At 52.2% G+C, this 27,248-nt stretch overlaps 1 protein-coding gene across 1 annotated transcript in view; it reads right to left on the minus strand.

The window, feature by feature from the left end:
- The window catches only part of OTOA (otoancorin), a 72,510-nt gene that overhangs the window by 22,173 nt on the left and 23,089 nt on the right, over nucleotides 1-27,248 (minus strand). The window contains exons 12-23 of the mRNA XM_051847916.3: nucleotides 26,956-27,101; nucleotides 23,600-23,815; nucleotides 20,292-20,459; nucleotides 19,110-19,250; nucleotides 17,927-17,985; nucleotides 17,641-17,758; nucleotides 15,598-15,671; nucleotides 11,990-12,125; nucleotides 9,886-10,076; nucleotides 8,452-8,545; nucleotides 4,467-4,596; nucleotides 804-991 (exon numbers count right to left, since the gene is read on the minus strand). Coding sequence (XP_051703876.3) covers nucleotides 804-991; nucleotides 4,467-4,596; nucleotides 8,452-8,545; nucleotides 9,886-10,076; nucleotides 11,990-12,125; nucleotides 15,598-15,671; nucleotides 17,641-17,758; nucleotides 17,927-17,985; nucleotides 19,110-19,250; nucleotides 20,292-20,459; nucleotides 23,600-23,815; nucleotides 26,956-27,101 — 1,661 coding nt within the window. The remainder of the gene's footprint in view (nucleotides 1-803; nucleotides 992-4,466; nucleotides 4,597-8,451; nucleotides 8,546-9,885; nucleotides 10,077-11,989; nucleotides 12,126-15,597; nucleotides 15,672-17,640; nucleotides 17,759-17,926; nucleotides 17,986-19,109; nucleotides 19,251-20,291; nucleotides 20,460-23,599; nucleotides 23,816-26,955; nucleotides 27,102-27,248) is intronic.

Genomic DNA, 27,248 nt, shown 5'->3' on the forward strand with positions numbered 1-27,248 from the left:
GGTGTGTGTGCATTGTGGGGGTTGGGTGTGGGTGCATGTGTGGGGTGTGGGTGTGGGTGCATGTGTGGGTGTGTGTGGGTGTGGGTGCGTGTGTCTGTGAGTTGGTGTGTCTGTGAGTGGGTGGGTTTGAGTGTGTTTGTGGGGGGGGTGTGGAGGGGGGTGTTTGTACGTGTCTGGGTGTGTGTGTCTGTGCGTGTGTATGTGTCTGTGGATATGTGTGTGTGGGTGTGTGTGCATGTGTGGGTGCTTGTGTGTGTGTGTGAGTGGGGGGGTGCGTGTGGGGGTGTGTGTGTATGTGGGTGTATGTGTGGGTGTGTGGGTATGGGTGTGTGTGGGTGTGTGTGCATGTGTGGGGTGTGTGTGTATGTGGGTGCATGTGTGGGTGTGTGTGCATTGTGGGGGCATGGGTGTGGGTTGCATGTGTGGGTGGGTGTGGGTGTGGGTGCGTGTGTCTGTGAGTGGGTGTGTCTGCGAGTGGGTGGGTTTGAGTGTGTTTGTGTGGGTGTGTGTCTGTGGGTGTGTGGGGGGTGCATGTGTGGGTGTTTGTACATGTCTGGGTGTATGTGTCTGTGCATGTGTATGTGTCTGTGGATATGTGTGTGTGGGTGTGTGCATGGGTGTGTACATGTGTATGTGTCTGTGTGTGGGGGGGGTGTTGCTGTGGGTGTGGGGGTGTGTGTGCATATGTGTGTGTGCATGTGGGGGGATGTGAGTGGGTGTGTGTGGGTATGTGTGTGTGTGTGTGTATGTGCACACGTGCTTTCCCCCTCTGTTGAATGCCTTCTCCTTCCGGTGAGCTTTACCTGCACAGCCTTCTCCTTCAGGGCCATCAGCTGCGCGTGGCTGAAACCCTGGACAGCCCCCAGCAGCTCCACGCTCCTGATGAAAGTGTCTCCGTCCATGCAGAGCAAGTCCTCGGGGGCCCAGCAGGCGTTGGCCTCGGCCAGCCTGAAGATGTCATTGGGAGAGGGAGCCACGACTCCATGGCAACCTGAAAAGTGAATGGGGAGACGCAGGGAGGGGATGGGGGAAGCAGAACTCAGGGCAGGTTAGCCCGATTCTCTCCTGGAATGAGGAATAACTCACCCCAGTCAGATTTATTCACAAGATGCCTTTCTTGCTGGTGACCAGCTACTAAAATGGTGATACCAGCTTCTTGCACATCCACATTGCCACTGGACCACATGAGCCAGTGCAGTGAGAGCTGATAGTGGATACTCCTGACATGAGATTTAAATCCAAAGCCACTTGGCCCTCTGGACTTCAGTTTCCATCTCTATAAAATCACACCACAGGATGGCTGTGGACACTAAATGTGTCCTATATAAACCACTTGCCAGGCATACATTAAGCACTCAGTAAATGCTAGCCATTATTCTTGATGCCATCTGCCTGGATCCCCGTGTGTGCACATGTAACCCAGCTGTTCTGGAAAACCCCAGTGTAGGGAACCGACTGCCTAAGGTGGGAGGTGCAGAGACCGAAGACGGAGGACAAACCCAAGATGACCCAAAGCACAGTTCGGTGGGGAAGCTTATGGGCAGAAGCATGGTCTCAGGCAGCCAGGAGACGATGGATCCCTGCGGCAGAGGGCAGGAGAATAAAAGGTCTCATAGATACAGAAGGCCAGTAGCTAACCTGACTGCACCTGGGCTCTTTGAAGAAATACTAACATTCTGGGGCCAGCACTGTGGTGTAGTGGATTTGAGCCCTGACCTACAGGGCCAGCATCCCATATGGGTGCTAGTTTGAGTCTTGGATGCTCCACTTGCGATCCAGTTCCCTGCCAACGTGCCTGGGAAAGCAATGGAGGACGGCCCAAGTCCTCGAGCCCCTCTAAGCACGTGGGAGAGCTGGAAGAAGCTCCTGGCTCCTGGCTTCGAATCAGCTCAGCTCTGGCTCTTGCAGCCATCTGGCGAGTGAAATAGCAGATGGAAGACCTCTCTCTCTCTCTCTCTCTCTCTCTCTGCCTCTGCCCTCTGTGACTCTGCCTTGCAAACAAATAAATAAATATTTTAAAAAAAAGAAATATTAACATTCATAAGAGAACTTCCCGGCTTAGAGAAGAGACATTCTGCATTCTGGGCATAAGAACATCAGATAAGAGCATCAGGTTCTCTTAATGACCATGTTTGGTCCACAGGGCTTGGGAGGACCTCAGAGTTACTCAAGGGCAACACAGCAAGTGCATCCAAAATGGCTGCGGTCACGTCAAGCTCAGGACTCCAGAATTATGAAGATGGAGTCCTCCCAGCCAACGGACAGGATGACTTGCTGTCCGTAAAAATCGCAATGAGCCTGTGGCCTTCCTGTCCCAGGGGAGCAGAGAAGTGGTCCTGAGGCATTTTCCCTGGCAGAAAGAGGAACCCATCCACCTGAGCCTCATCTGCTCAGAGCCGCTGCCCACCAACCCACGGCTGAGATGCTGGCTTTGATGGTCCCGACGTGCTCAGCCCGGAAGAAAATCCAAGCTCTGTAGGAGCAATCCCGGGTGTCCTGACTCAGCGGCTGAGTACCACGGACGCTGACAAAGTCACCAAGGCCACCGGACTTCAGGGTGTCTCCTAAGTCCACACCCCTCTCACTGGGAAATTTCTGGGCTCTCATCAAGAGGGAAGGCCAACTGTGGTCCTCAAACATCTTAATCAGAACCCACTCAGGGGCCGGCGCTCTGGCACAGTGGGCTAAGCCTCCATCTGTGGTGCCGGTATCCCACATGGGTACCGGTTCCTGCCCTGGCTGCTCCCCTTCCGATGCAGCTCTCTGCTGTGGCCTGGGAAAGCAGTGCAAGTTGGCCCAGGTGTTTGGGCCCCTGCACCAGGAAGAAGCTCCTGGCTCCTGGCTTTGGATCAGCACAGCTCCGGCCATTGCAGCCATTTGGGCAGTTGCAGCAGCAGGTGGAAGACCTCTCTCTTTGTCTCTTCCCCTCTGTCTATAACTCTGCCTTTCAAATAAATAAATAAAATCTCAAAGAACCCACTGGGAGGGGACTACAATCCAGTCTGTCTTACACCCATCCTCACCCACTTTAGCACAAAAACAGGACAAGTGACAGCACAGAATCAGAGAGGGACAGAATGGTTTAATAGCACAGTAGGGACTTGTTCTTATCACTGCCGTCTGTCCAAGGCTTAGGATAGAGACTGGCACGTAGTAGGTGTTCAGCAAATATGAGAGGACTTAAGAAATTCGTGGAAAATGGGATTAAAAGACAATGTGTATTTTCATAAACCTTTTGAAGTCCCCTTGTATTTGTAGAATCAACACTGTCTCAAAAATTAACTAAAATAATTAACTGTGGTGCAGCGGGTTAAGCCCCAGCCTGCATTGCCCACATCCTATGAGTGAAAGCTCAAGTCCCAGCTGCTCCACTTCCAATCCAGCTCCCTGCTAATAAACCTGGAAAGGCAGCAGAAGATGGCCTTGCCAATAAATAAATACATTTTTTTTATAAATCAACTAAAATGAAATCAAGAGGTAATTCTGCTAATTCAGTAATCAATAATTAATTGAAGAAAACTCTGTCTATGCATTTGATAAGAGAGCTTCTTCCCCCTGAGTATGGAGAAATCCTGCTTGTGTGTAGTGCAGGCAGACACCCCATACTAGAATGCAGTAGTAGTACCCCCAGCTTTGGCCCCGCCCTCAGCCCTGGGGCCCCTGTGGGCATTTGGACAATGAACCGGTGGGTGGGAGTTCCTTCCCTCTCTCTCTGTCTGTCTCTCTCTTTCTCTCCCTCCCCCTATCTCATTCAGCCTCTCAAGAACAAATCTTTAAAAAGCTTTTTAAGAAAGAAAGTAAGCTCTGTGGGGGAATTTTTTTCTGTTTTACTCACACTGATGCTCAATAACTATTTGCCAGGGGGATGAAAGCAAGCGGTGACTTTTAACTAGGATTCTGTCACTGTATCAGTATTCTGGGGGCTGGCTAACTCGACTCCTCAGACCTGGCCCCCAAGTCCGCACCTGGTAAGTACCTAGGAGGACGCTAAAACTCCCCAACACTTATTGAGTGTCTACTACATGCCAGGCAGTGCTGTGGACACGTTCATGTGTCTACACCCATCGATCCCCAACAACTCACTAGAGCAGAGATATTCGTTACCCTGATTCCACAGAGGCGGTGAAAACGGAGAGAGTCCACGAGCTTACTCCACGTCACATACCCAGTGTGTGGCAAGACTCAGGATACACATCCAGTCATCCCGGCCCCCTCATGGCAACAGTTAGCTACCAAGCCTACCGAAAGGCTTGTCACCCACATGGTTCACCTGCTGGCTGGGCCATGAGTCCAAATCCCCGCTCCCCCACGGAGCTAGCCTTTTGCAGCCCTGGATGTTTGCTGTTCTGTGGCTCTGTGGATGTTCCATCCGGCTCCCGAGACAGCGAGGCCTGTCGATGTCAGGGACTCAGCCCCGGACGGTGCCACCCTGGTTAAGCGGCTCAGAGACCCCCGGAGACACTCACCAGGGACAGGGGCAGAGCCGAGGCTGCGGTCACTGCTGTTCCGGACAGATGCAAAAACAGCACCAAGGAATCCTTCAGGGGGCAGGGTCCCGGCCAGGTGGGAAGCTGTTTGTTGAAGGATATCGGGAAACTGTAGGGGTCAGAGACCATGAAAGGTGAACCAGTCCTAATGAAAGCACGTTAGATGCAGATTTAATTCAGAGTTTAAGCTGGAGCACTACTTCCTGCCTCCGTTTGTTTTCTCTGCGGCAACTTCTCATATAAATGTAACCCCAGAAGGGCAGGTTTTGTGGCCCAGTGGGTTAAGTTGCCACCTGGGATGCCTGCATCCCACACCAGAGCACCGGATAGAATCCAAGCTACTCCACTTCCAATCCAGCTCCCTGCTGATGCACACCCTGGGAAGGCAGTGGGTTTAAGTACGCGGGTCCCTGCCACGCACGTGGGGAGACCAGGATAAAGTTCCAAGCTTCTGGCTTCAGCCTGGGTCAGCCCCAGTTGTTGTGATCATATGGGGAGTGAACCAGCAGATGGAAGGAAGATTCCTGTCTCTGTCACTCTGCCTTTCAATTTTATAAGTAAATCTTTTTTAAAAAAGATTTTATTTATTTATTTGAGAGGCAGAGTTAAAGACAGAGGAAGAAAGACAGAGAGAGATGTCTTCCACTGGTTCACTTCCCAAATGGCCGCAATGGCCGGAGGTGGACCAGGAACCAGGAATTTTATCCTGATCTCCCACATGCATGCAGGGCCCCAAGACTTGGACCATCGTCCACTGCTTTCCCAGGCACATTAACAGGGAGCTGGGTCAGAGCTGAGCAGCCGGGACTCAGACCACTGCCCTTATGGGATGCCAGCACGGCAGGTGGATGCTTAACCTTCTACACAATAGCACCAGCCCCTTCCTTTTTGTATGTTTAAAAGGGAGAGTGCTTGGGGCCAGATCTGTGGCATAGTGAGCCAAGCCTCTGCCTGTGGCGCCAACATCCCATATGGGCACTGGTCTAAATCCCAGCTGCTCCTCTTCTGATCCAGCTCTCTGCTGTGGCCTGGGAAAGCAGTGGAAGATGGCCCAAGTGCTTGGGCCCCTGCACCTGTGTAGGAAACCCAGAGGAAGTTCCTGGCTCCTGGTTCCTGGTTCCTGGCTTCGGATCAACTCAGCTCCAGCTGTTGCATCCATTTGGGGAGTGAACCAGCAGATGGAAGACCTTTCTCTCTGTCTCTTCCTCTCTGTAACTCTGCTTCTCAAGTAAATTTAAAAGGGGTGGGGGGAGTATGTGGCCAGCATTGTGGCACAGTAGGTTAAACCACTGCCTTTGACATCAGCATCCCATATAGGCGCCGGTTCTAGTGCTGGCTGTCCCACTTCTGATCCAGCTCCCTGCTAATGGCCTAGGAAAGCAGAAGATGGCCCAAGAGCTTGGGCCTCTGCCACTCACATGGGTGACCCAGATGGGGTTCCAGGCTCCTCTCCTGGCTTCAGCCTGGCCCAGCCCTGGTCAATGGGGCCATTTAGGGAGTGGACCAGTGAATGGAAGATACCTCTCTCTGTCTGTCTCTCCCTGCCTGTCTGTAACTCTAATAATTAAAATAAACCTGAAAACAATAAAATTAAAGGGGAGAGTGTGTGCACACATGGGTTGGGCTTTTCTGGAAGCACGTAGAAGGAGTTAGGAAGAGCAATTGCCTCTCAGAAGGAAGCTGCAGAACTGGAAGTCTGGGGCTGGGGAGACTTGCTCTTCCTCCTGCAGCCTCGGTGACAGCTGGATCCTTAACCAGGAGTGTGTATTACTTGTTCTAATAGACATTTCCAGAATTTAAAGAAAGCATAGAGAATAATACAACAACTACAACTGGTGAGTCCCTCCCTCACCCTCTGCTTCTCCCCTTCCCCAGCAGTGACTGTCATCGTGAATTTGGCATGAACCATTCTCCTGCACGCTTTTAAACTTCTCTGTCATAAAGACCTGATTTGGATGTGCTTAAAGTTAACTTGGCTAGTATGTATTCATTCGTTTGGTATCCTACTATAAATAGTCTTTAGGATCTTGGGTTGTTTTTTTTTTTGTTGTTTGTTTGTTTGTTTGTTTTTGTCCTTTTGTTTTTCACTCTACACTGCACTTTTGAGATTTCACTATGTTGATACAAGACTGTCAATTTCAGGGTCCAGCGTTGTGGTGCAGGGAGTTAAACTGATGCTTGCAACAGAAGCATCCCATATCACAGCACCGGTTCAAATCTCGACTGTTCCACTTCCTATCCCTTCCCTGCTAATGCACCTGCAAAAGTATCAGAAGATGACCCAAGTACTTGGGCTTTGCTACCCATATGGGCAATCCAGGTGGCCACTGTAGCTATTAGGGGAGTGAAACAGTAGATGGAAAATCACTCTCTCTCTCTCTCTCTCTCTCTCTCTCTCTCTCTCTCTCTCTTTCTCTCTCTTTCTCCCTGTTTTTTCTCCTCTCACTCAGACACTCTGCCTATCAAATAAATAAATCTTTTTTTAAAAAAAACTGCTGACTTCAAAAATGGACCTTTTATTAATTTGAGAGACACACAGAGAGAGAGTGTTCCCATCCATTTGTTTACTCCCTAAAACTCCCTAAATGCCTACAACAGGCAGAGCTGGGCTAAGTCAAAGCCAGATGCTAGGGACACAATCCAGGTTTCCATGAGAGTGGCAGAGACCCAAATACCTGAGTTAAGCTGGAATTAGGAACAGAGCCAGGGTTCAAACCTGGGAACTCCTATATGGGATGCAGGAGTCCCATGCAGCATCCCAACCACTACACCAAACACTGCCCCAGACATTGATCTTTTTTTAAGATTTATTTATTTATTTGATAGAGTTACAGAGAGAAAGAGAGACAGAGAGAGAGAAAGAGAGATCTTTCATCCACTAGTTTATTCCCCAGATGGCTGCAACAGCTGGGGCTAGCCAGGCTGAAGCAAGGAGCCAGGAGCTTCTTCTGGGCCTCCCACGTGGGTAGCAGGGGCCCATCTTACGCTGCTTGTCCCAGGCCATTAGCGGGGAGCCCATATGGAATGCTGGCGTCGCAGGCAATGGTTTTACCTGCTACCCCACAACAACAGCCCCAGCCAGATGCTGATATTTTTTAAAAGATTGGTATGCGGTGTTTGTGCATCTACTGCTTCTGACTGTATGTGCGGAAATCCGAAAGATGGTTTTCCTTTGACTGGGAGTTAGGATGTGTGCTGTGGGGGACACCCCATGCTGAGCAGGTGTGACAGACGCAGGTGGGAGAGTGGGTGACGGGCTTTGTGGCAGATCTCATCCCCGTTCAGCAGGCCCTCACCCCTCCTCCACCCTGCACTGCCTCTTCCTGCCACAGTCAGGTGGGCTTGGTCCTGGGACTTTTTCTGGAGGCTGGAGCGTGGCAGGACGTGGCAGCCTGGGCCTTCAGCAGAATTGCACTTCTCCACTCCCTTTTCGGGCGTTTCGACCCTTTCCTCTGAGCAGGTCCGTGAAGGGTCCCAGAGATAGACTCAGACAGCAGGGCTTCCCCAGAGACCAGCAGACCTGCAAGCTTGGTGTGTCATGTGGCTTTGTCATGCAGCCAAAGGTAACCGATGCTTGCTTGCTTGGCTTGCCTCTAGGCCTGTGCTGTCCAGCTCTGAGCGCTGTGCCCAGTAGAGCTTTATGATGGCACACACTGGACATACGTGTGTATGCCCATGGTACCAGGAGTATGAGACCTTGTGTGGACACGCGTGTAGGGCACACACAGTGTTGGCTCAACGACAGCCCCAGGCCGCACATCTGCCTGGGGCATCATGGGAAAGGCCCAGAGTTCAGGTGGCTGCTGCCCCACCCCCTTCTCCTGGACCTCGGGCAACCAGGGAAGGAGCCCCTTGAGGCAGGACAGAAGCTTCCAGGACCACGGACCAGCAGCCAGCCCCATGGGGTACACCTGACCACACTTTCAACTCCCTTTAGCCTTTGTAAGACGGAGTGCAGAAGTACCTTGGTGGCAACAGGGCTTAATTCCTCTCCTGAGAAAAGCGTGAGAAAGACTCCCAAGTCCTCCGTCATCTCGGTGGTCCAGTTCCCAGGGGGTCTGAGAAGAGACAGCAGGTAGCAAAGTGAAAACCCATGCAGTGCTCCGAGGAACCACGCGAGGCCCCCAGCCCCCTTATACTCAGAAGCAGACCACCCTTCACCCTGGGAGGGGCTGTCAATCTCATGGTCCCACTTCCTTCACCAAATCAATCAATAAGGGCATTGATGCAGACTGCCGCCAATCAGAGTCGGCCCCGGGAATTCTGGTGGAACTCCCAGAGAAGCTCTTTTTTCTGGTTTCTCCCCTGGTAAAGGGGCTCTTGTAGGCCTTCTCTGCTACCACGCGAAGAAAATAAAGACCACACCAAGGATGGGAGGAATGCATTCCTCATGACATCAGTTGAGCCCCTGGATCCAGCCATGCCTGAAGGTCACCCCTGTAGTTTTCCACGACATTCCATTTCTGAATTAGCATAACAGTCCTCCTTCCTAGTGATACAAAATTTCCTCTTGAATTTGGCAGGAGAATGTTGGCAATGGCCTAGAAGCCACTGGTGTTCTTCTATAGACCACAAATGTCTACCGTGAAATGCTGTCTCTGCTAATTTCTTCAAAATACAGCTGCTCAGTTAGCAGGGGCAATGCATCTCTGTGTTACAAATATTACGCCCCCTCCCTGAGGGCAGGAACAATGCCTATCTTAGTAATCACCATATTTTCAATGTTAGTACTAAAACAGCTGTCACAACGTTGGGTGTCAGACACTGCTGAAAGTCCTTTCCCTGTGTCACTTGAAATACTCTGTGGAGACTGCTCCACATGTGACAATTAAGAGGAAGGGCGAAATGGGCAGAACACAGAGGGTTTGGGAGGCAGGGAAAAGACACTGGGTGATACCATCCTGGTGAATACACATCGTTGCACATTTATCCAAATCCACAAAACATTCGACAGCAAGAGTGAGCCCTCATGCCAGAGATGGGGGATGATGACAACGTTGTCCATGCGGGCTCATCACGGGTAAGAAATGGACCACTCCGGTGAGGCATGTTGACAGTGGGGAAGCCACTGGTGTGTGGAACAGGGGGTACGTGGAAAGATCTGGGAATCTTCACCTAGGTGTTGCTGTGAACCTAAAACCTAGCATTTGAATAACAAACACATCGTCTTGCATGTGCAAAGTGCCATCTTGTCAAAGCTCTTCCCCTGCCCTGTGGCAAGGTGGACGGGTGTTAAACAAGGGAGCTGCAGGGCAGCTACTACTGCCACGTTACAGGGAGTCTCCTGCAAGAGCCTCTGCACCCAACCTCTCCCGATCGGGGGGACAGGAGGGTCCAGGTCGGGTCCCCTGCACCCTGCACACCACACCTCCCGCAGCCCGGCCCCTGCGCCCCTCACCCGAGCTCCTCCAGGAGCCGGAGTCTCACCGCAGCCTTCTGCTCAGGGCCAAGATCTGGGCAGCCGCGGAGGCGGTGCAGGGCAGTGGCCCAGGCCTTGGGGGAGATTCCCGTGTTGATCACGGTTGCTGGCAGGTGGCACAGCGAGTTCCCCACGATGTCCACGGCGTATTCATTGGCAAGGGAGTCACCCTGAGTCCGACAAGCGCAGGTGATGAGACGATCCAGCAGGACTCAAGGCCATGGTCTCGTAAAAACCCTTCCCAACCCTGGAAGTCTTACACAACCCCAGCGTGTAAGCCACCTACCTGCCATGGGCGACTATGGATGGAGCAGGCAGTGGTTTAGCCGGGGAGCCCCACCTTGGCACATCACGAGCACTCAGTCAGTGAGGATTGTGTGGCTACTGCCCTGGGAAATACCCCATCATTCAACAACAACAAAAATAACACAAGGGGCTGGCACTGTGGCATAGTGGGTAAAGCTGCCACCTGCAGTGCCAGCAGCCCATACGGGCACTGGTTCGAGTCCTGGCTGCTCCATTTCTGATCCAGCTTCCTGCTAAGGTGCCTGGGAAAGCAGTGGAAGATGGCCCAAGTGCTTGGGCCCCTACATCTGCATGGGAGACCAAGAGGAAGCTCCTGGCTCCTGGCTTCGGATCGGCGCAGCTCAGGCCGTTGCGGCCATCTGGGGAGTGAACCAGTAGATGGATGAACTCTCTCTCTCTCTCTCTGCCTCTGCCTCTCTGTAATTCTGCCTTTTAAATAAATGAATTTCTTTTTTTAAGAAAAAATGACATAAAAATAATCAAAGACAACCTTTGACATTTGTATGGCATTTGCAAGGTTTGCGACCCCCAAAATGACAAAAGTAGCCAACATCTACAGACCTAAAACCATTCATCTTCATAGCAACTGTGAGAGCTAAGTATCAATAGTGTCCACTTTTTTTTTTTTTACAGGCAGAGTGGACAATGAGAGAGAGAGAGACAGAGAGAAGGTCTTCCTTTGCCATTGGTTCACCATCCAATGGCCGGCGCACCGCGCTGATCCGATGGCAGGAACCAGGTACTTCTCCTGGTCTCCCTTGCGGTGCAGGGCCCAAGCACTTGGACCATCCTCCACTGCACTCCCTGGCCACAGCAGAGGGCTAGCCTGGAAGAGGGGCAACCGGGACAGAATCCGGCGCCCTGACCGGGACTAGAACCCGGTGTGTTGGCGCCGCAAGGCGGAGGATTAGCCTAGTGAGCCACGGCGCCGGCCAATAGTGTCCACTTTTTAAAGAGAAAGAAACTGGCAGCTTCCCAGGCACTCTGGCCTTTGGGCCTTTGCATTCAATGATGCATTGCCCACGTCATACCATCAAGAACTCCAGGAAGGATGCGCTATTGCTCCCATATCACAGATAAAGAGACTGAGGCTTGGGGAGAGGAAGTGATTTTGCCCGACGCCACATAAAAGGGCTGGCAGAGGCATGTCTAACATACACTTTGTGTGTCTGTTTTTCCAGTCCAACAGAGAGGCCTCCCCTCATTCAGGTCCCAGATTGGGGGGCTCAGAACCAATGGCTGGGGCTGGCGTTATGGCATAGCAGGTAAACCCACTGCCTGCAGCACTGGCATCCCATATGGGAGCTGGTTCAATATCCAGCTGCTCTACTTCCGATCCAGCTCTCTGCTATGGCCTGGGAAAGCAGTAGAAGATGGCCCAAGTCCTTGGGCCCCTGCACCCATGTGGGACACACAGAGGAAGCTCCTGGCTCCTGGTTTTGGATCGGCCCAGCTCCAGTCATTGTGGCCAATTGGGGAGTGAACCAGCAGATGGAAGACCTCTTTCTTTTTCTCTCTGCCTCTCCTTCTCTCTCTGTGTAACTCTGACTTTCAAATAAGTAATTCTTAAAAAATAAAAATAAAAAGAATCAATGGCCAAGATTATTTCCAAGCAGCAACTTCAGAGCCAACTTTGAAACCCACAAGTCAGACCTCCAAGGGTCACAGCAGGCTCAAGCTCCCAGCAAGACCTCCCGGGGTCTCCCCAGAATGGCCACAGGTGCTGGAGGGGAAGGGACACCAGCCAAAAAGTCTCCTAGAGGGACAGAGTCCTTACCAGGCACTGCTGCACTTTTCTGATGACCAAGTTCCTTTTGTGGGAATCTAAAACCAAGGAATCCAGCCGCCTCTTCCCCAGGCTGATCAGGAACGGCACACACTGGGAGGCTGGGATGGAAGCCACGTAGCGAGCCCTGGAGGGAGCGTGGAGGGTGGGTGGAAGAAGATGATGACAGCTGCTCCGTATTTGCCCTGGAAATCAGGGACCACCTGCCCAAGAGCTCAGCCCTGGGGTGCCCTTTCGGTGGGAGCCCTCCCCAGGAAAGCCGGGGCTCCTCGTAGCAGGCAGCAGGCCGCCTGCTCATCACACTCCTCCTGAATGGGCAGGCAACCAACATCCCCTGGTGCTCCTCTTCTGTGCCCCTGCACCACTGGCTGGAGAACACGTTAGCCATGGGCATGTGTGGACTAGGAACTGGCTCGGGGAAGACAGAGAGAAAGAAGAGGACAGATGACACAGAAAGAGACAACGTGGGAGTAGGATAAAATAGGGAGAAGGACGAGAAGGAGAGTGGAAAGAGTAAGAGAGAGGACTCCCAGTTCTGTCACCTCCAATCCAGAACTCTCAGAAGCTTTTGGCCACGTGTCCCCAACACAGGCAGTGCCACTCCCAACAGGAGAAATTTGTGAGGGCAGTGGATGAGAAAAATCTTAGTTGCAATAATGATTTGTGATATCAAAGCCCAACCTACTCAACAAAATCTTTTCCTTTTGTATACAATGTCTCACATTAGGGAGAAATTAGAACACTCCCCTTAGGGAAGCAACAGTGGAATAAAGGTTAAGGGGGCTGGTGTTTGGCATTGCTCCGGCTGTCTGCATCTCATATCACAGAGTCCTTGGGTTCAAGTCCAGCTTCCTGCTAATGTGCCCCCTGGACAGCAGCAGGTGATGGTCAAGTGCTTGGGTTCCTGTCACTCACAAAGGAAACCCAGATTGAGTTCCTGGCTGCTGACCCAGCCCTGGTTATTGCGGTCATTTTGGAAGTGAACCAGCAAATGCAAGTCTCTCTCTCTCTCTCTCTCTCCCTCTCTCTTTCTCTCTCTCCTTTGCTCTTTTGAAATAAAATGAACAAACCTTAAAAAGAAAAGAGAATGGGGGCAGTCAGAGCAGCCCCTTCTAAGGCAGGACTTATGCTGCTAGGTAGCAGGAGCCAGCCACACCCAGAGCTGGGTTACTGGAATCCCCTTCCCCTGTCCTCCGTCTTCCACTCGGGCCCCTGCCTTCTGTTCCCTATCTTTATGGAACACGCATCTAATGGCTGCACCCAGCATACGAGTGAAACACCTCCAGCCATTGCTCAAAGCCCTCATGACCTGACATCTGTCTTCTCTCTGCACCTGCTCTGCAAACACATGCCCCGTGCTTCCCAGAAGGCTTTTCTTTCCTCTCCCACTGCTGGGGCAGACAGCCCTGTGTGCCCCTGCCTAGAGCGCCTGTCTTAAGCTCTCTATGCCCCCCAGCTCATTCTTCAAGCTTTAGTGCAGACTCCAGCTCTCCAGACTGAAGGCAGTACCGCCTCCTCTGGGTCCATTCCCATGGTAACAGCATCTGGCTTTTGGCTTTGCTCTGAGCCCTTGTGATTTGGGGTACAGCTGATTTCAATCCCAGCTCCAGGGATGCATTGCAGGTCTCAGCCAGTCAAAGCTTTCCATCCCCCCCCCCCCATCCATTGATCGGTTCAAAGAGAGCAAATTGGCCCAAGTTAGACCAATGAGAGTCAAACCCAAGACTTTTATTGAAAATGATGGGAAGAGCAAGTCTGTTGCTTTTCCCTGAATATGAAGCAGGGAAAACATAAGCTTGGGGCTGCCAGGGGCCACCACAGAGAAAGATCATGCCTGGCAGTGAGGCCAGCAGAGGGGAGCTGGGCCATGAGATGGATGACATCTTTTGAACCCTAGATCCAGCCATGCCTGAAGTCCCTCCATCTACTTTCCAGTTACCCCAAGTAAAAATTATCTTTGATGCCTAAGCCAGTCTGAGCTCAGGCTCTGTCACTTTCAACCAACTTCAAGGGCTGGTGCTGTGGTGCAGTGGGTTAACGCCCTGGCCTGCAGTGCTGGCATCCCATATGGGCACCGGTTCGAGACCCGGTTGCTCCTCTTCCGATCCAGCTCTCTTCTACTGTATCCTGGGAAAGCAGTGGAAGACGGCCCAAGTCTTTGGGCCCCTGTACCTGTGTGGGAGACCCGGAGGAAGCTCCTGGATCTTGGCTTCAGATTGGTGCAACTCCGGCCATTGTGGCTATCTGAGGAGTGAACCAGTGGATGGAAGACTTTTCTCTCTCTCTCTCTCTCTCTCTCTCTCTCTCTTTCTCTGTGTATGGGTGTGTAAATCTTTCAAGTAAAATAAATAAATCTTTTTAAAAAAAACAACTTGCTATAATCATCAGCTTCATATCTATTTTCTCCCACGTGGTTATAAGCTTTTCAAGAGGGAAACTTTAGCTACCTCTGAGTCTAGAACTTAAGAAGTTTTCAGAATGAAAATAACGATGGTAAAAGAAGGAGGGGAAACCAAGGAGAGGCGCAGTGGCCAGGCTGTGTCTGAAAGCAGGGATGCCCCACATTCACCAGGAGGAAGCCCCACAGCCCGCATCAGACCTGACCCCCGGAGCCTGGGCACAGCTTCCAGGTCAGCCCAGATAGGACCTGCCTCACTGGCTCTGATTCCAGCTGCGGAAGCTTTGGCTTTGATTTTGAAAGAAGAAAAGCAAGAGGGGCTGGAATACTTCTGTGGGGCTCAGAGCTCAATCCCTGGTTCTCAAGGTCGGATCTGCCTAAGGCACTCCGGTTTGCCTCTGGCTTCTCCAAGAAACCCAGCGAGGAAAGAACCACTTTGGCTTGGGTCATTCCCAACAGTCCTACTCCTGAGCCAGAATGGGGGCCGCGGGGCGGGTGTCTGATTCAGTGGGTAAGAAACTGCTTGCGATGCCTGCATCCCATATTGAGATGCTTGCCTCTGGTCCCTATTCCAGCTTCCTGCTAATGTGCACCCTGGGAGGCAGCAGGTGATGGCTCAAGGACTTGGGTCCCTGCCCCGACGTAGGGGACCTGGATTGAGTTTCAGGGTCCCAGCTTCTTCAGCCTGGTTCAGCCCCTAGCTAATGTGGGCATTTGAGGACTGAACCAGAGGATGGGAGATTCCTCTGTGTGTGTGTGTGTGTGTGTGTGTGTCTGTTGGCCTGCCTTTAAGATAAAACAAAATAAAAAGACAGGAATGATGGGCATTGTGGCACAAATTAAGCCACCACTTGGTGATCCCCGGATTCCACAGTGGACTGCCACTTCAAGCCTCTGCTGCTCCACTTCCTATCCAGCTCCCTGCTAATATGCCTGGGAAGATACAGCTGATGAGTCCCCTGCCACCCCCATGGAAGACCCAGGTGCAGTTCCTGGCTCCTGACTTCAGCCTGGCACAGCTCCGGCTGATATGGGTGTTCAGGGAGGGAACCAGTGAATGGAAGAGCGCTCTCTCTCTCTCTCGCTCTCTCTCTCTCTGCCTCCCCCAACCCCACCACCCTGTCACTCCACCTTTCAAATAAATAAATCTTGATAAATAAATGAATAAAGATGAAAAGACAGGGGGCCAGTGTTCACTTACGGCAGTGCAACCAAGAGGAAAGGTGGCACAGACGACCTGGAGACTTCCCAGTATTTCCACGCCAGACAGTTAACCTGGAGGATTGGGCAGGTTCAGGAATTCAGTCCAACGATGACAAAAGCAAGCCCACACACTATGCGAAGTGCTTTACACACATCAGCTCTGAAATAGGGTACCCTATGGCACAGGTGCTGTTGCTGCACCCACTTTCTGGATGAGAAAACTGACACAATGACAAGATGAGCATAAACAATGAAAGCCTGAGAAAGCTCGCCACAGTCTTGTTTTAACTGCGAGGGAGTGACAGATCGCTCTGATGCCCCTCAGGAGGGGCCGGGTCAAGTAAATGATGGCACAGCCCTACAGTGGAATAGCAGGCAGCAATGGTATTTTCATCAGGTAGGTCTGTGTATACCAACAGTGTTTGACCTCCAGGCATTACAGAACACATGTAATACAAACTGACGCATGCCATCTATGAGCCGAAACAGAACAGTGTGTGCAGAAGGAGCTCATTTGTGTCTTTCCCATCCTACATAAACGTGATTACACTTGTCGAGGTCAAGGGCAAACCGTGCCCTCCAGTGCGCTCTGGAACAGGCTGCTGGACCCAAGCACTCCCGAGGCTGCAGACCAGATAACCCTGGGTGTTGAGCAGCACCCCGGCCCCCACCCTCTGGTTGTCAATAGCAACCCCCTCCCCAACTGTGACAACCAAAAGGTATGCCCAAAAGTCCCCAAGGAGGCAAAACAGTGCCCTGGGCACAGCCTCTGCTCTAGGGGAAATTTTATTTTCACTGTATTTTTTTTTTTTAGTAATAATGATGTGTTTCCCATTAAAAAAGCACAAATAATACAGGCAAATTTTCTAAGGAACTGGCATTTGAAGGTTCTGAGAGTGGGAGTCTAGGGAAGCCCCTTTGTGGGGCAATTCTTCCCACTCGGACATGTAGGTCTTCCTCAAAGTGGGTCTGATCTCCATCCATTTGCTCAGTGATTGGCTTCCCTGCCTAGACAAGCTTTGACTACAGTTCAAAGGTTCTCACCAGGGAACTGGTTAGAAATGTAAGTTCTTGGGCCTGATTTCACGGCTGCTCTGCTTCTGATCTAGCTCCCGGCTAATGTGCCTGGGAAGGCAGCAGAAGATGGCCCCACCCCTGTGGGAGAGACCTGGGTGGAGTTCCTGGTTCCTGGAGTCTTCAGCCTGGTCCAGACCTCAATGTCACGGCCATCTCTCTGTGTTGCAATAGGGCCTTCCAGGTAGCACAGACACTGGCTCATGCCTGGGAGCCACTGATGGAGTGAACAACCCCTTTATCAAGCCTTTGCAAAGTCCTCTGATGACCTCAAAAGGATTACCACTTCCGCTTCTGCTTCCAGGCCCTCAGGTAGAGAATTCCCTGTTTATAGAAGAAACCAATGCTGGCCTGCAAACGTTGTGTTTTGTTTTGAGTCTGAAACCCAAGGCCAAGGTAGAGGAGATGTTTTGCATCCGCTTGGTGCTCGCCCTGCCAGGACCCTCGGCAGCCGACAGCTCACGTGCAAAGCCCACCGTCCCCAGCTCTGTCCCCAGCGCCTGCTGTTACTAACTCAGTCCTGAGAAAGCTCACTTTCTGCCTGTGGTCTCCGCAGATTGAGAGTGAGCTTCCACAATGGTTTGGAAAGTGAGGTTTTAAAAGAAGAAAAATCCTTCCTGAGTGTTGTCCTGGGCACGGCTACCCCTGGAGAGGACGGACTGTTCCGTGGCGGGGGTTGCCCGCAGTCCCAGGAGAAGGCAATTATGAACAAATGCACCCTGAGCTGCAAGTCTGACTACCGAATAATCGATCTGTTAAAAACTTCGGCGGCAGAGATGTGGGTATTTGGAGCTTTACACAAAGAAACTGCAGAGAACCTGGCTCGATGTTTGGTCTCCAGTCCTCACTTGCTTCTGAATAATTCTGGCATACATAGCTTTTTAGCCACCACACTCCGTCCAGGCCCAGGGCCTGGGCGTAGGGAGAGAGAATGAGAATGAGAGGCAGGGAAATGCTTCAGTGGTACCTGATGCGGTGAGAGCAGGGACAGGTTGTTCTCGAAATACTGGAAATGGGCCAGAAAGGAGTCGGCGCTCATGGCATCAATGTGTGAGCAAGTCACGCCTTTGACCAGCTGCCCAGCACTAGGAAATAAAACAGGGAGCAGGGAGAAGGGGGTGGGGAGAGGGAGGGACCAAGAGAAGGAAGATTCGCTCTGGCACAGGCTCCAGGTGTTGGGGTCGGACGCTCCCACCTGGGAAAGTAGGCTCCAAGGGGCTCTTCCACCCACCGGTGGAGCTGCTTCCTCCTACCTTAGGAGTTCCTCCGGGCTCCTGGTTGTCTCTGACAGCTGCTCATACAGGAACAAGGCCTGGAAGGAAGAGAGCCACAGACAGCGTTGATGGAGCACTTGTCGGACTGTGGGGAAGGTGCTGGATGATCCCATGTTACAGATGGGGAAAGCGAGGTTTAACAGGCTGTGTTAGTTGCCCAGGGCCATACAGTTGCTAAATGGCAGAGCCGGCAGGCAGAGTGATACCAGGGACTCTGGATTCTGACCACGTGATTCCCCTTGCTGTAAGGAGTGAATGAGGAGCAAAGGCATGGACCTTTATTTTCTGAGATTTAAAATTAAGCCACCGGGGGCTGGCGCTAGGGTGCAGTGAGTTAAAGCCCTGGCCTGAAGCGCCAGCATCCCATATGGGCGCCAGCTCTAGTCCCGGCTGCTCCATTTCTGATCCAGCTCTCTGCTATGGCCTGGGAAAGCAGTAGAAGATGGGTCCCTGCATCTGCGTGGGAGACCCGGATGAAGCTCCTGGCTCCTGGCTTCAGATCGGCACAGCTCCGGCTGTTGTGGTCAATTGGGGAGTGAACGAGCGGATGGAAGACCAATCTCTCTCTCTGCCTCTCCTTCTCTCTCTGTGTAACTCTGCCTTTCAAATAAATAAATAAATATAAAATAAAATAAAATTAAGCCTCTAGGGTCGGCATCTAGCCTTGTGGGTAACGCATCAGTTAAGACACCTGCGTCCCGCATTGGAGTCCATGGGTTCACTGGAGTGCCTGGTTCTGGCTCCTGACTGCACGGGGGATGCCTGTCTCAGGAGGCAGCTGTACCTGCTATGCCATGGTGCTGGCCTCACTGTATTTCTGTTTTAACTTGATTTTTCCACACCCTTCTTGCAGTGCCCCCGTTGTTTCTTGTGCATGGCCCACACAGCACGTGGCACAAACCACTGCGCCTCCTTAAGGACTTGTCCCCATTGTGTACCCAAGAAAACTGAGGCCAGGTAGAGGGAAGTGGTCTCTCTACAGCTGACGGATACCTGGGAGGCAGAATTTGAGCTCAGCTTCCTACTGCTACACTGTCCCGCCTCCTGGGTCTATTCATACAGAAACAAAAAAACAAACCTCTGGCCAAACTGGCCTAAAAGCAGACGATTCCCATAAAACAAACAGAAACACAAGGCCAGTCTGTGGGCAGCAAGGTCAGACCTGGCTCCTCCGAAGCTGCTTTTCCCTTAGCATTGTAGTGCTGAGTCCAGGCTCCCTCTGGAGATGGAAGAGCGACACTTCCATGAAGAAAGCCCCCTGTAGTTCCATGATGCCCGGGGCAGGCTCTCCTGCTCCCAGCGCCTGCGGAAGCGAGCAGAAACATGGTTAACCACCCTGCAAAAGGCGCGTCGAGGTCTGGGTAAAGGCAGGAGACTCCTTCAAGGACAACCAGATCCATGGGACCCGCTGAGCTCCCCCATATGAAGGAGGGGACTATGATCGCGCCCATTTTACAGATAGAAAAACTATCTGATTGGAAGTGAGACTCAAATGCAAGTCTGCCTTAGTCTGAACCCCACGCTCTGTTTCAACCGTCTGTGCTGTTGCTGTCTGCAAGGCGGCGGTGCCTTAGACCAGACCCCTTGGGTTTGGCTTCTTAACAGATTTTGCAGTTGCATGCCCAGTTCTGATGGAGTAGTGTGAATAAGATGTCCCACAGACCCGCCGCTGAGTGAGAAGGGAACGGGCCTTCGGCAGTACTCTGAGAACTTTGGGACTCATTTTGGGATTTGGAAAGCAAACTTTTCAAACGTTAATAGATCGAGAAACCTGATTCAGGAAACCTGATTGGGGCACAAGATTAAAACACACCCTAGGATACTTGCATTCATATTGGGTTCAAGTTCTGCCTCCACGTCCAGTTCCAGCTCCCAGGAAGGCAGCCAGTAATGTCTGACATAACTGGGTCCTTGCCACCCACCTGGGAGACTCGGACGGAGCTCCTGGCTCCTGGCTCCTGGCCTAGCCCTGGCTGTTGTGGATATTTGGGGAGTGAACCAGAGGATGGGAGATCTCTCTCTCTCTCTCTCTCTCTCTGCCTTTCAAATAAATAAATTTTAAAAAAGAAATCTGACTTAAAATATGGATATCAGTCCATCTTCCAGATTAGATGGTCGTGGAGCAATGGGGCTGGGGAAGAATCATGGCAGCAGCAAAGGGGCTCCTTCCGGAAGGGACAAGAGGGAGACAGCAGCTTCTGGGTTCAGAAAAAAAAAAACTGAACACTGAAGGCTGAGATGGCCGCAGCCCTGGACTAGTTACCCACATCCACAGCCCACTCACAAAACCTCAAAACCGCGTCCTGCGCGCCGCATGGCTGAGGCCCGGCCATCCTCCTCTCACCTTCCTGAGGACACTCTGCTGCTGGGCAGGTGACAGGCTGGACAGGTGGTGGGAGACGGCACTTCTCAGCAGCTGCCAGAGGTCCCCGGGGTCCATGCCGTGGAGGGCCTGGGCACCGACCCCCGCCAGCAGCGTGCCCATCTGGTGGACAGTGGAGAAGGACAGCACCTGGGGGAGGACCAGCCGCGGGCGTGAGGCTCTGCTCTGCTCTGCTCTGCCACCTCCCTGTCACTAATGCCCATCTGCAGGCCAGTGCCCCGGTGACGCAGACAGGCAACCCCTGGGGGTGCGATGGTGCCCAAGACAGGTGGTGCCCGCCCAGGCCTGCCGGTCTTCCTTTAGGAAAGAGTTAAAGACCCAACGCGAGTCACGCAGGGAGTGCCCTGCTGGTGGGATTACCGTGCTGTCTTAACCCACCCTAAAAATATCTAAAAGTCGTCAGGGCAAGTGTTCGGTGTAGAGGTTAAGGCACCTGTACCCCTGTGTGAGTGCCTGGGCTCAATAACTGGCTCCACTCGTGATTCCAGCTCCCTGCTTGTGACAGCTCAAGAAGGTGGGCCCTGCCACCCACGTGGGAGATCTGGATTGAGCTCCAGGCCCTTGGCTTCAGCGTGGGCCAATTCCAACCATTGTGGGCATTTGGGGAGTGGACCAGTACATAGGAACTCTCTCTTAGGAAATCTCTCTTTCTCCCTTCCAACTAAATACAGTTTTGTTTTGTTTTTTAAGATTTATTTATTTGAAAGATGGAGTTACAGAGAGAGGTAGAGGCAAAGAGAGGTCTGCTTGTTCACTCCCCAAATGGCCGCACCAGCCAGAGCTGAGCAGATCGGAAGCCAGGAGCCAGGAGCTTCTTCCGGGTCTCTCATGTGGGTGCAGGGACCCAAGAGCATGGGCCATCCTCTGCCGCTTCCCAGGCACATTAGCAGGGAGCTGGATTGGAAGTGGAGCAGCCCATATGGGACACCGGCGCTGCAGGCCGGGGCTTTAATCTACTGCACCACAGCGCCGGCCCCAAGTTGTTTTTGTTTTTTTTTCAAAGGTAGTGCTCCTTGAGTCTCAGTGAGGCAATGGGCTTGTCTGCTTCCTTTGAGCTAGAGCCAATATTTAAAATTCGTTTTTGGTTGTTACATTGAATTTTTGTACGGCAAGAACTCCCATTTAAAAAAAAATCCAGGTTTAAGTTTCTGTTGTGTTTTGTTTGTAATCTGAGCATCCAGCAGTACAGGGCCCGCATTCCCACCTGGTATAAAGTGGCAGGAACTGAGCGGCAAGCACTCCTCCAGGTGGGTCCTGGCTCTGCTTTCCCAGGCCCTGTGCCCTCGCAGTGCCTCAAGGCCACCACCTTTGTCATTTACGTCACTGACAGGAGTCTGACACAGCAGCACCCCAGGCTCATCCTTCTCCAAGTGGATGCTTTGAGCTGAAACAAATGTTCCGGGACACAGATCTGACCCTGGAGGATGAACACCCTGGCGCTGGCTGTCCTCTCGTAATGTACACCTGCTTTTCCCCTCTGCTGGGGTAAAAACGTGCGATGGTTTCCTACAGCAGAGACAGGGGTCTGCCATCGGACAAGCTGAGTGGTTCCCTGGGGCTCTTCTATGCTAGGGAAGAGACTAATCACTTTGTCAGGGACACCGCTCCTTCAGCCCCCAAAAATCAAATTCACAGAGATGTCAAGCAAGACTTGGGTAGCCCCAAACAAGTCCATAACAAGGAGCCTTCAAAATAAGGTCACCACTAGGCTACATGGGACAGGTGGAAGGGGCTAGCCTTGGCCTCGAGTCAGGAAATGCGAGTGAGAGGCCCGTGGTCCTGGCACGATGATGGACAGGGTCAGCAGGGGGTACAGATGCCCTGAGCTCATCCCATCTGTGTCTCTTTTACGTGGCCTGGGCGATTCTCTGACATGCTCTGTGTCTCCCATGAATGACCCAAAATGCAGACCATGACCCTGCTGACCTCATGGGGTTGCTGGGAAGGTTAAGTGATTAACCTGGCACAGAGTGAGGGCTGGGCAAATGCCTGAGACAGTATCTGTCCCGATACTACCTCCTCGTGCACCTGTTTGCATCCTGAGAAGTGGCTGTGAGTGTGAGCTGAGAGAGCAGGGCACCAAAATGGCCATACAACTCAGTCTCCATGGTCTGAGGTCCTTTCCACCAGCCCCGACTCGGGGAAAGCCATTCTCCCAGAAGTAAGGCCCACTTCCCTCCCAGGAGCAGCTAGGGTGTGGACCAGGGGCCCTGTGCTCTCCAGATGGGACCTTCTGTCCTGACAGGTCTCTCCCTATGGGCCAAGATTGGAATAAAACGGCATCACCCTGTGGCTACGGGATGTGCTAGCAGCCTTGGGAACAAGTAAGAAAATTCTGGGCCGGCGCCGTGGCTCACTAGGCTAATCCTCCGCCTTGTGGTGCCGGCACACCGGGTTCTAGTCCCAGTTGGGATGCCGGATTCTGTCCCGGTTGCCCCTCTTCCAGGCCAGCTCTCTGCTGTGGCCAGGGAGTGCAGTGGAGGATGGCCCAAGTCCTTGGGCCCTGCACCCCATGGGAGACCAGGAGAAGTACCTGGCTCCTGCCATCAGATCAGCGCAGTGCGCCAGCCACGGCGGCCATTGGAGGGTGAACCAACGGCAAAGGAAGACCTTTCTCTCTGTCTCTCTCACTGTCCACACTCTGCCTGTCAAAAAAAAAAAAAAAAATTCTGGCCCCATGAGAGTCAATGCTGACACAGCCCACACTCCATTGTGCCACCTGCCTGGCCAATGTGTTTACAATCTTTGCAGCAACGCTGTTGGATAGGTGCTGTTGTCGTCCCCATTTCACAGGTAGGCAGACTGAGGCAAAGTGAAGTCGAGCACAGCTAGTAAAGAGCACAGCAGGGAGAGGAATTCAGGCAGTCCTCCCCAGGACCCTCGGCTCACCCATCGAGTGCCTCTGCTGTGGGTGTAGCACTGGCTTTTACAGGCTGAACGTTTGCAGCCCTGAACCCCAGTGACGGGTTGGAGGAGGCTGTGAGAAAATTAGGGTTAGGCGGGGCCCTGATTCAACGGATGGGGTGAGCGGCCCCAGGGAGGTGGCTCTCACAGGGGTTGTGAGAACCAGGAGAGGAACCAGAATGACATCTGCCTCCTGTGCAGGTGTCACTTGCCCTTGGGGTTCCCAGCCTCCGGAACTGAGAGAGCTACATGTCTGTCGTAGAAGCCACCCTGTCCAGGGCACCGCGTCCTGGCAACCCGAGTTCCTGAGCACCCTGGGCCTCGGGTCCCAGGCCAAGCCAGAAGACCCAAAGGCTTCAACTGACCTTCTCCTGGGCCAGGTATTTGGCGGACAAGATGATCGCCTGGCTCTTGGCCCAGCCTGAGATCTGACTGAGGGTAGAGATGGCGCCATGCACGGCCTCAGGGGACAGGGATTCCAGCTGCCTGTGGGTCAGGCCCACCACCGCATCCGACAAAGAGCCCAGGGTCTCGTTGAGGGTCTGGTTGTCCGTGGCAATGTCCAGAAGGTCGGCTTTGAGCTGGAAGCAGAGCAAACCGGCTGAGAGGAGGCAGGGCGCTGGCTGCCTCCAACTAAACCCGGGGAAGTAGGGCTCCACGGCAGCCTCCCCCACATTGCCCCCCCAAAGCCCCTGGAGGAGGGAGAGGAACCCCCACCCCACTCCCCTCCTCTGGCCTTGGCTGAGAATCCACTTGGGGCTTCATTTAAATCTTAATCTGTCATCAATCTCCACCCCCGAAAGCACAGCACGAGGAGACACTGCCCCCTTCTAACTCCCCTCCCTTCTAACTCCCTGTAGCTCCCTCTCCTTTTGTGACCTTGAACTCTATATCCATATCTATGGCCGTTTTTTTCTTTTGTGAAATATCCAGGGGCTCTTTCGATGATAATATATAATCTCTGTAAAAATAATTTTCAACAGTATAAGAAAATGAAAGTCTCTTGAAAAATCCTACCTCATAAAAATAACTATGATTAGCAATTGAGTGGGTCTGCTTCTAAGACTTCTTGTGCCTAGAGACGGTATGTAATTTCTACAGTTGTCATGTGAATGGAAGCGCAATTTTCTGTTCTGTATTTTTCACTTAAAATGATGTCTTCTCCATGTTGGCATATTTCTGTGATTATTTTAATAATTAGGTTATTACAATTTGCCTTCCCAGTGATAGGCAACTGTGTTTCCCAATTGCTTCCAGTAAGAAAGGTGATAAGCCTGCCTCCTATCATGTGACCTCTGTATTAAAAAAAAAAAAATGAGGCTGGTGCATGTTTTGTTCTAATACAGTAGTTTTGTGTAGTTTTTAAAGATTATTGAATGTGATAAAACTGGGAACTAAGAGATGGCCGTAAATCCTAATTGATGAATAATTCTCTTTATTTCTTTGACTTAAGGAAAAAGATTTCTGTGCATTATGAATACGCCTTGCATTAGACTGTATTACATGTTTCAGAATCAATGTTAAATTGATGAGGGAGCCTCTTTTAAAAATACATGGTGTATTAATGAGAATGTTCTGTTGTCTTTAAACTGAGAGCCTTGATCTTTTCCCAGGAGCGGCAGAATTTCTGATCTCATTACACGGACTTCTTACCGCCCCTCCACCCCGAGCCCTGTCGTGACCACGGCTGCATCCTTCTAAGATAACTGAGTGGGGTGACTTCCGCTCCCACCCAGGAATGGGCCAGGGGCGCCGATCTCAGAGAGTTAATAGTTCAGAAGGTCCTAAGGCTGGAAGCTGACCACTAACACCTGAATTTGTAAGAACAATGTATTCAGAGGAGCACGCAATTGTTGCAGGTCATATTGAAACAGCCACTGGGGGGCAGCAGAGAGAAGCAGAAGAGCCGGCTGTAGGCCTCGGGTTCTTTAAAAACTTAGCCACTGGCGGTTCCCCAGAGCCCAGTCTCCACTCTGTAAGACAAAGCAGTGGGCTGCACCTGGGAGTGGGCTCTCGGCCAGCAGCTGCACCTGGGAGCTCGTCAGAAATGCAGGCTCTCGGGCCCCATTCCAGATCTGCCAAACCAGAGACTCGAGCCACAGTGCCTGACAATCTGCATTTTAACCAGTGTCCCCCCACCACACACCCCCACTCAGTGATTCCCATGATTCAAGAACTCCTGGGCTAGAGGAACCCCAAAGGGTTCCCTCAAATTTTGACCCTGGCTGCCGCAGCTACCCCTGTGGCTTTAAAATGCATTTCTTTTCTTTATTTTTGTTTGAGCTTGTTTGGGAAAGATTCTTCCCCCTTAAAAGCAAAAACATGCATTGAGCAAGATGAGTGACTGCGATGTCAAATGTGGTTGGGGAGTTTGTAGTTGGTGATGCATGGGAGACAGTGTGGAACTGTCGATGCATTTATCAAAAATGTTCCGGCATCACCTTTTCATTAAAAAAAAAAAAAATGAACAGGGGGTGGGCATTAGGCCTAGCAGTTAAGATGCTGGCTAAGACACCCACACCTCACATCAGAGTACCTGGGTACTACACCCGGCTCTGGGTGCCGACTCCAGCTTCCTGCTATTGCAGACCCTGGGAGGCAGCAGGGTTGGCTCAGTGGTAGAGCTACTGCCCACCATGTGGGAGACCTGGACCGGATCCTAGCTTCTGGCTTTGGCCCAGACAGGGGCCCCTGTGAACATTTAAGGAGTGAACCAGCAAATAGGCAATATCTTTTCTCTCCCTTGCTCTCTCCTTCCCTCTCAAATAAATAGTTTATTTTTAAAAAGATTGATTTATTTATTTATAAGACAGAGTTACAGAGAGAAGGAGAAACAGAGATTTTTTTTATCCACTGGTTCACTCCCCAAATGGCCACAACTGCTAGGGCTGGGCCAGGCCAAAGCCAGGAGCCTGGAACTCCACTCAGTTCTCCCATATGGGTGGCAGGGACCCAAGCACTTGGGCCATCCTCTGCTGCTTTCCCAGGTGCATTAGCACAGACCAGGATCAGAAGTGGAGCAGCTGGGTCTCGAAGCAGCGTTCATATAGGGATGCCGAAATCCCACACTGTGGCTTAACCCCCTGCACCACTATTCCAGCCCCATAAAAAACTTCTTTTTTTTAACTGAAAAGGACCAAAAGAAGTGAAGGGAAGGGGAGCAGAACTGGGACTTGACTAGAAGAAAGAAGAGAGAGGTGGAAGTGGGGGGCAGCAAGACACAGTCTGCGTTTGCTAATTTCTCCAGCTGCCCGGTCTGGGCACCCAGTGAATACCCCCAGTCTGGGGCTCTCCATCCTGGCTGCATTGGGTTCCCCCTGAAAGCATCAGCAACGTGGAATGCCCAGGCCACGCCCAGACTGATGACATCCGGCTCTCTGGGACAGGAAGCTGGCAGGGCCCGTCAGGGACACAGAGCCAGCTCAGCAGCCCGCGCGGCAGCCGGCTGGACGGGCAGAGCCTCGGGCCTCACCGCACACCTCCCGACTCAGCATCAGAAGAGCTGCTGTGAGTTTTGATCTGTCCAGGGTTTTTTCCTGTGCTTTTATTTATTATTATTATTTTTTTTTCTTCCCAGGCTGCATTTGTCCCAGTATTTGAGACCCCCTCTGCTGCGGCGGGGTTTAGGTCCTGGCTAACGCCACGTGTCCCTTCTGGAAAGCCAAGCCAAGCTGTGCTCCCCCGCTTCTCTGGATTGTGAGGCCTCGCACTCCGTCCGTACCTGCTGAACACCAGCCTGGAAGCCCCTCAGGCGGCTGCACTTGATCATCTGGTAAAGGAGGACTTGGGCCATGGCAGCGTCCAGCGACTCCAGGTCATCATAGAAACAAACCAGCAGCCCCAGCCTGTGTGAGAAAACCAGGGGTGCTGGTGAGGGGCTCGGGGTGGGGGGGCAAACCACACCCACTTCCCAGGCCAAACCAACGGTGCCATGGTCCTAATACACCACTTACCCAGTATTACACGTTGGCCTTACCACAGCCTTACAAGATAGAGGCGCTCATTAGCCCCATT

Source organism: Oryctolagus cuniculus, chromosome 19 (genome assembly GCF_051225735.1).
Source record: "Oryctolagus cuniculus isolate XC-2025 breed Fujian yellow rabbit chromosome 19, ASM5122573v1, whole genome shotgun sequence".
Taxonomy (NCBI): Eukaryota; Metazoa; Chordata; class Mammalia; order Lagomorpha; family Leporidae; genus Oryctolagus; species Oryctolagus cuniculus.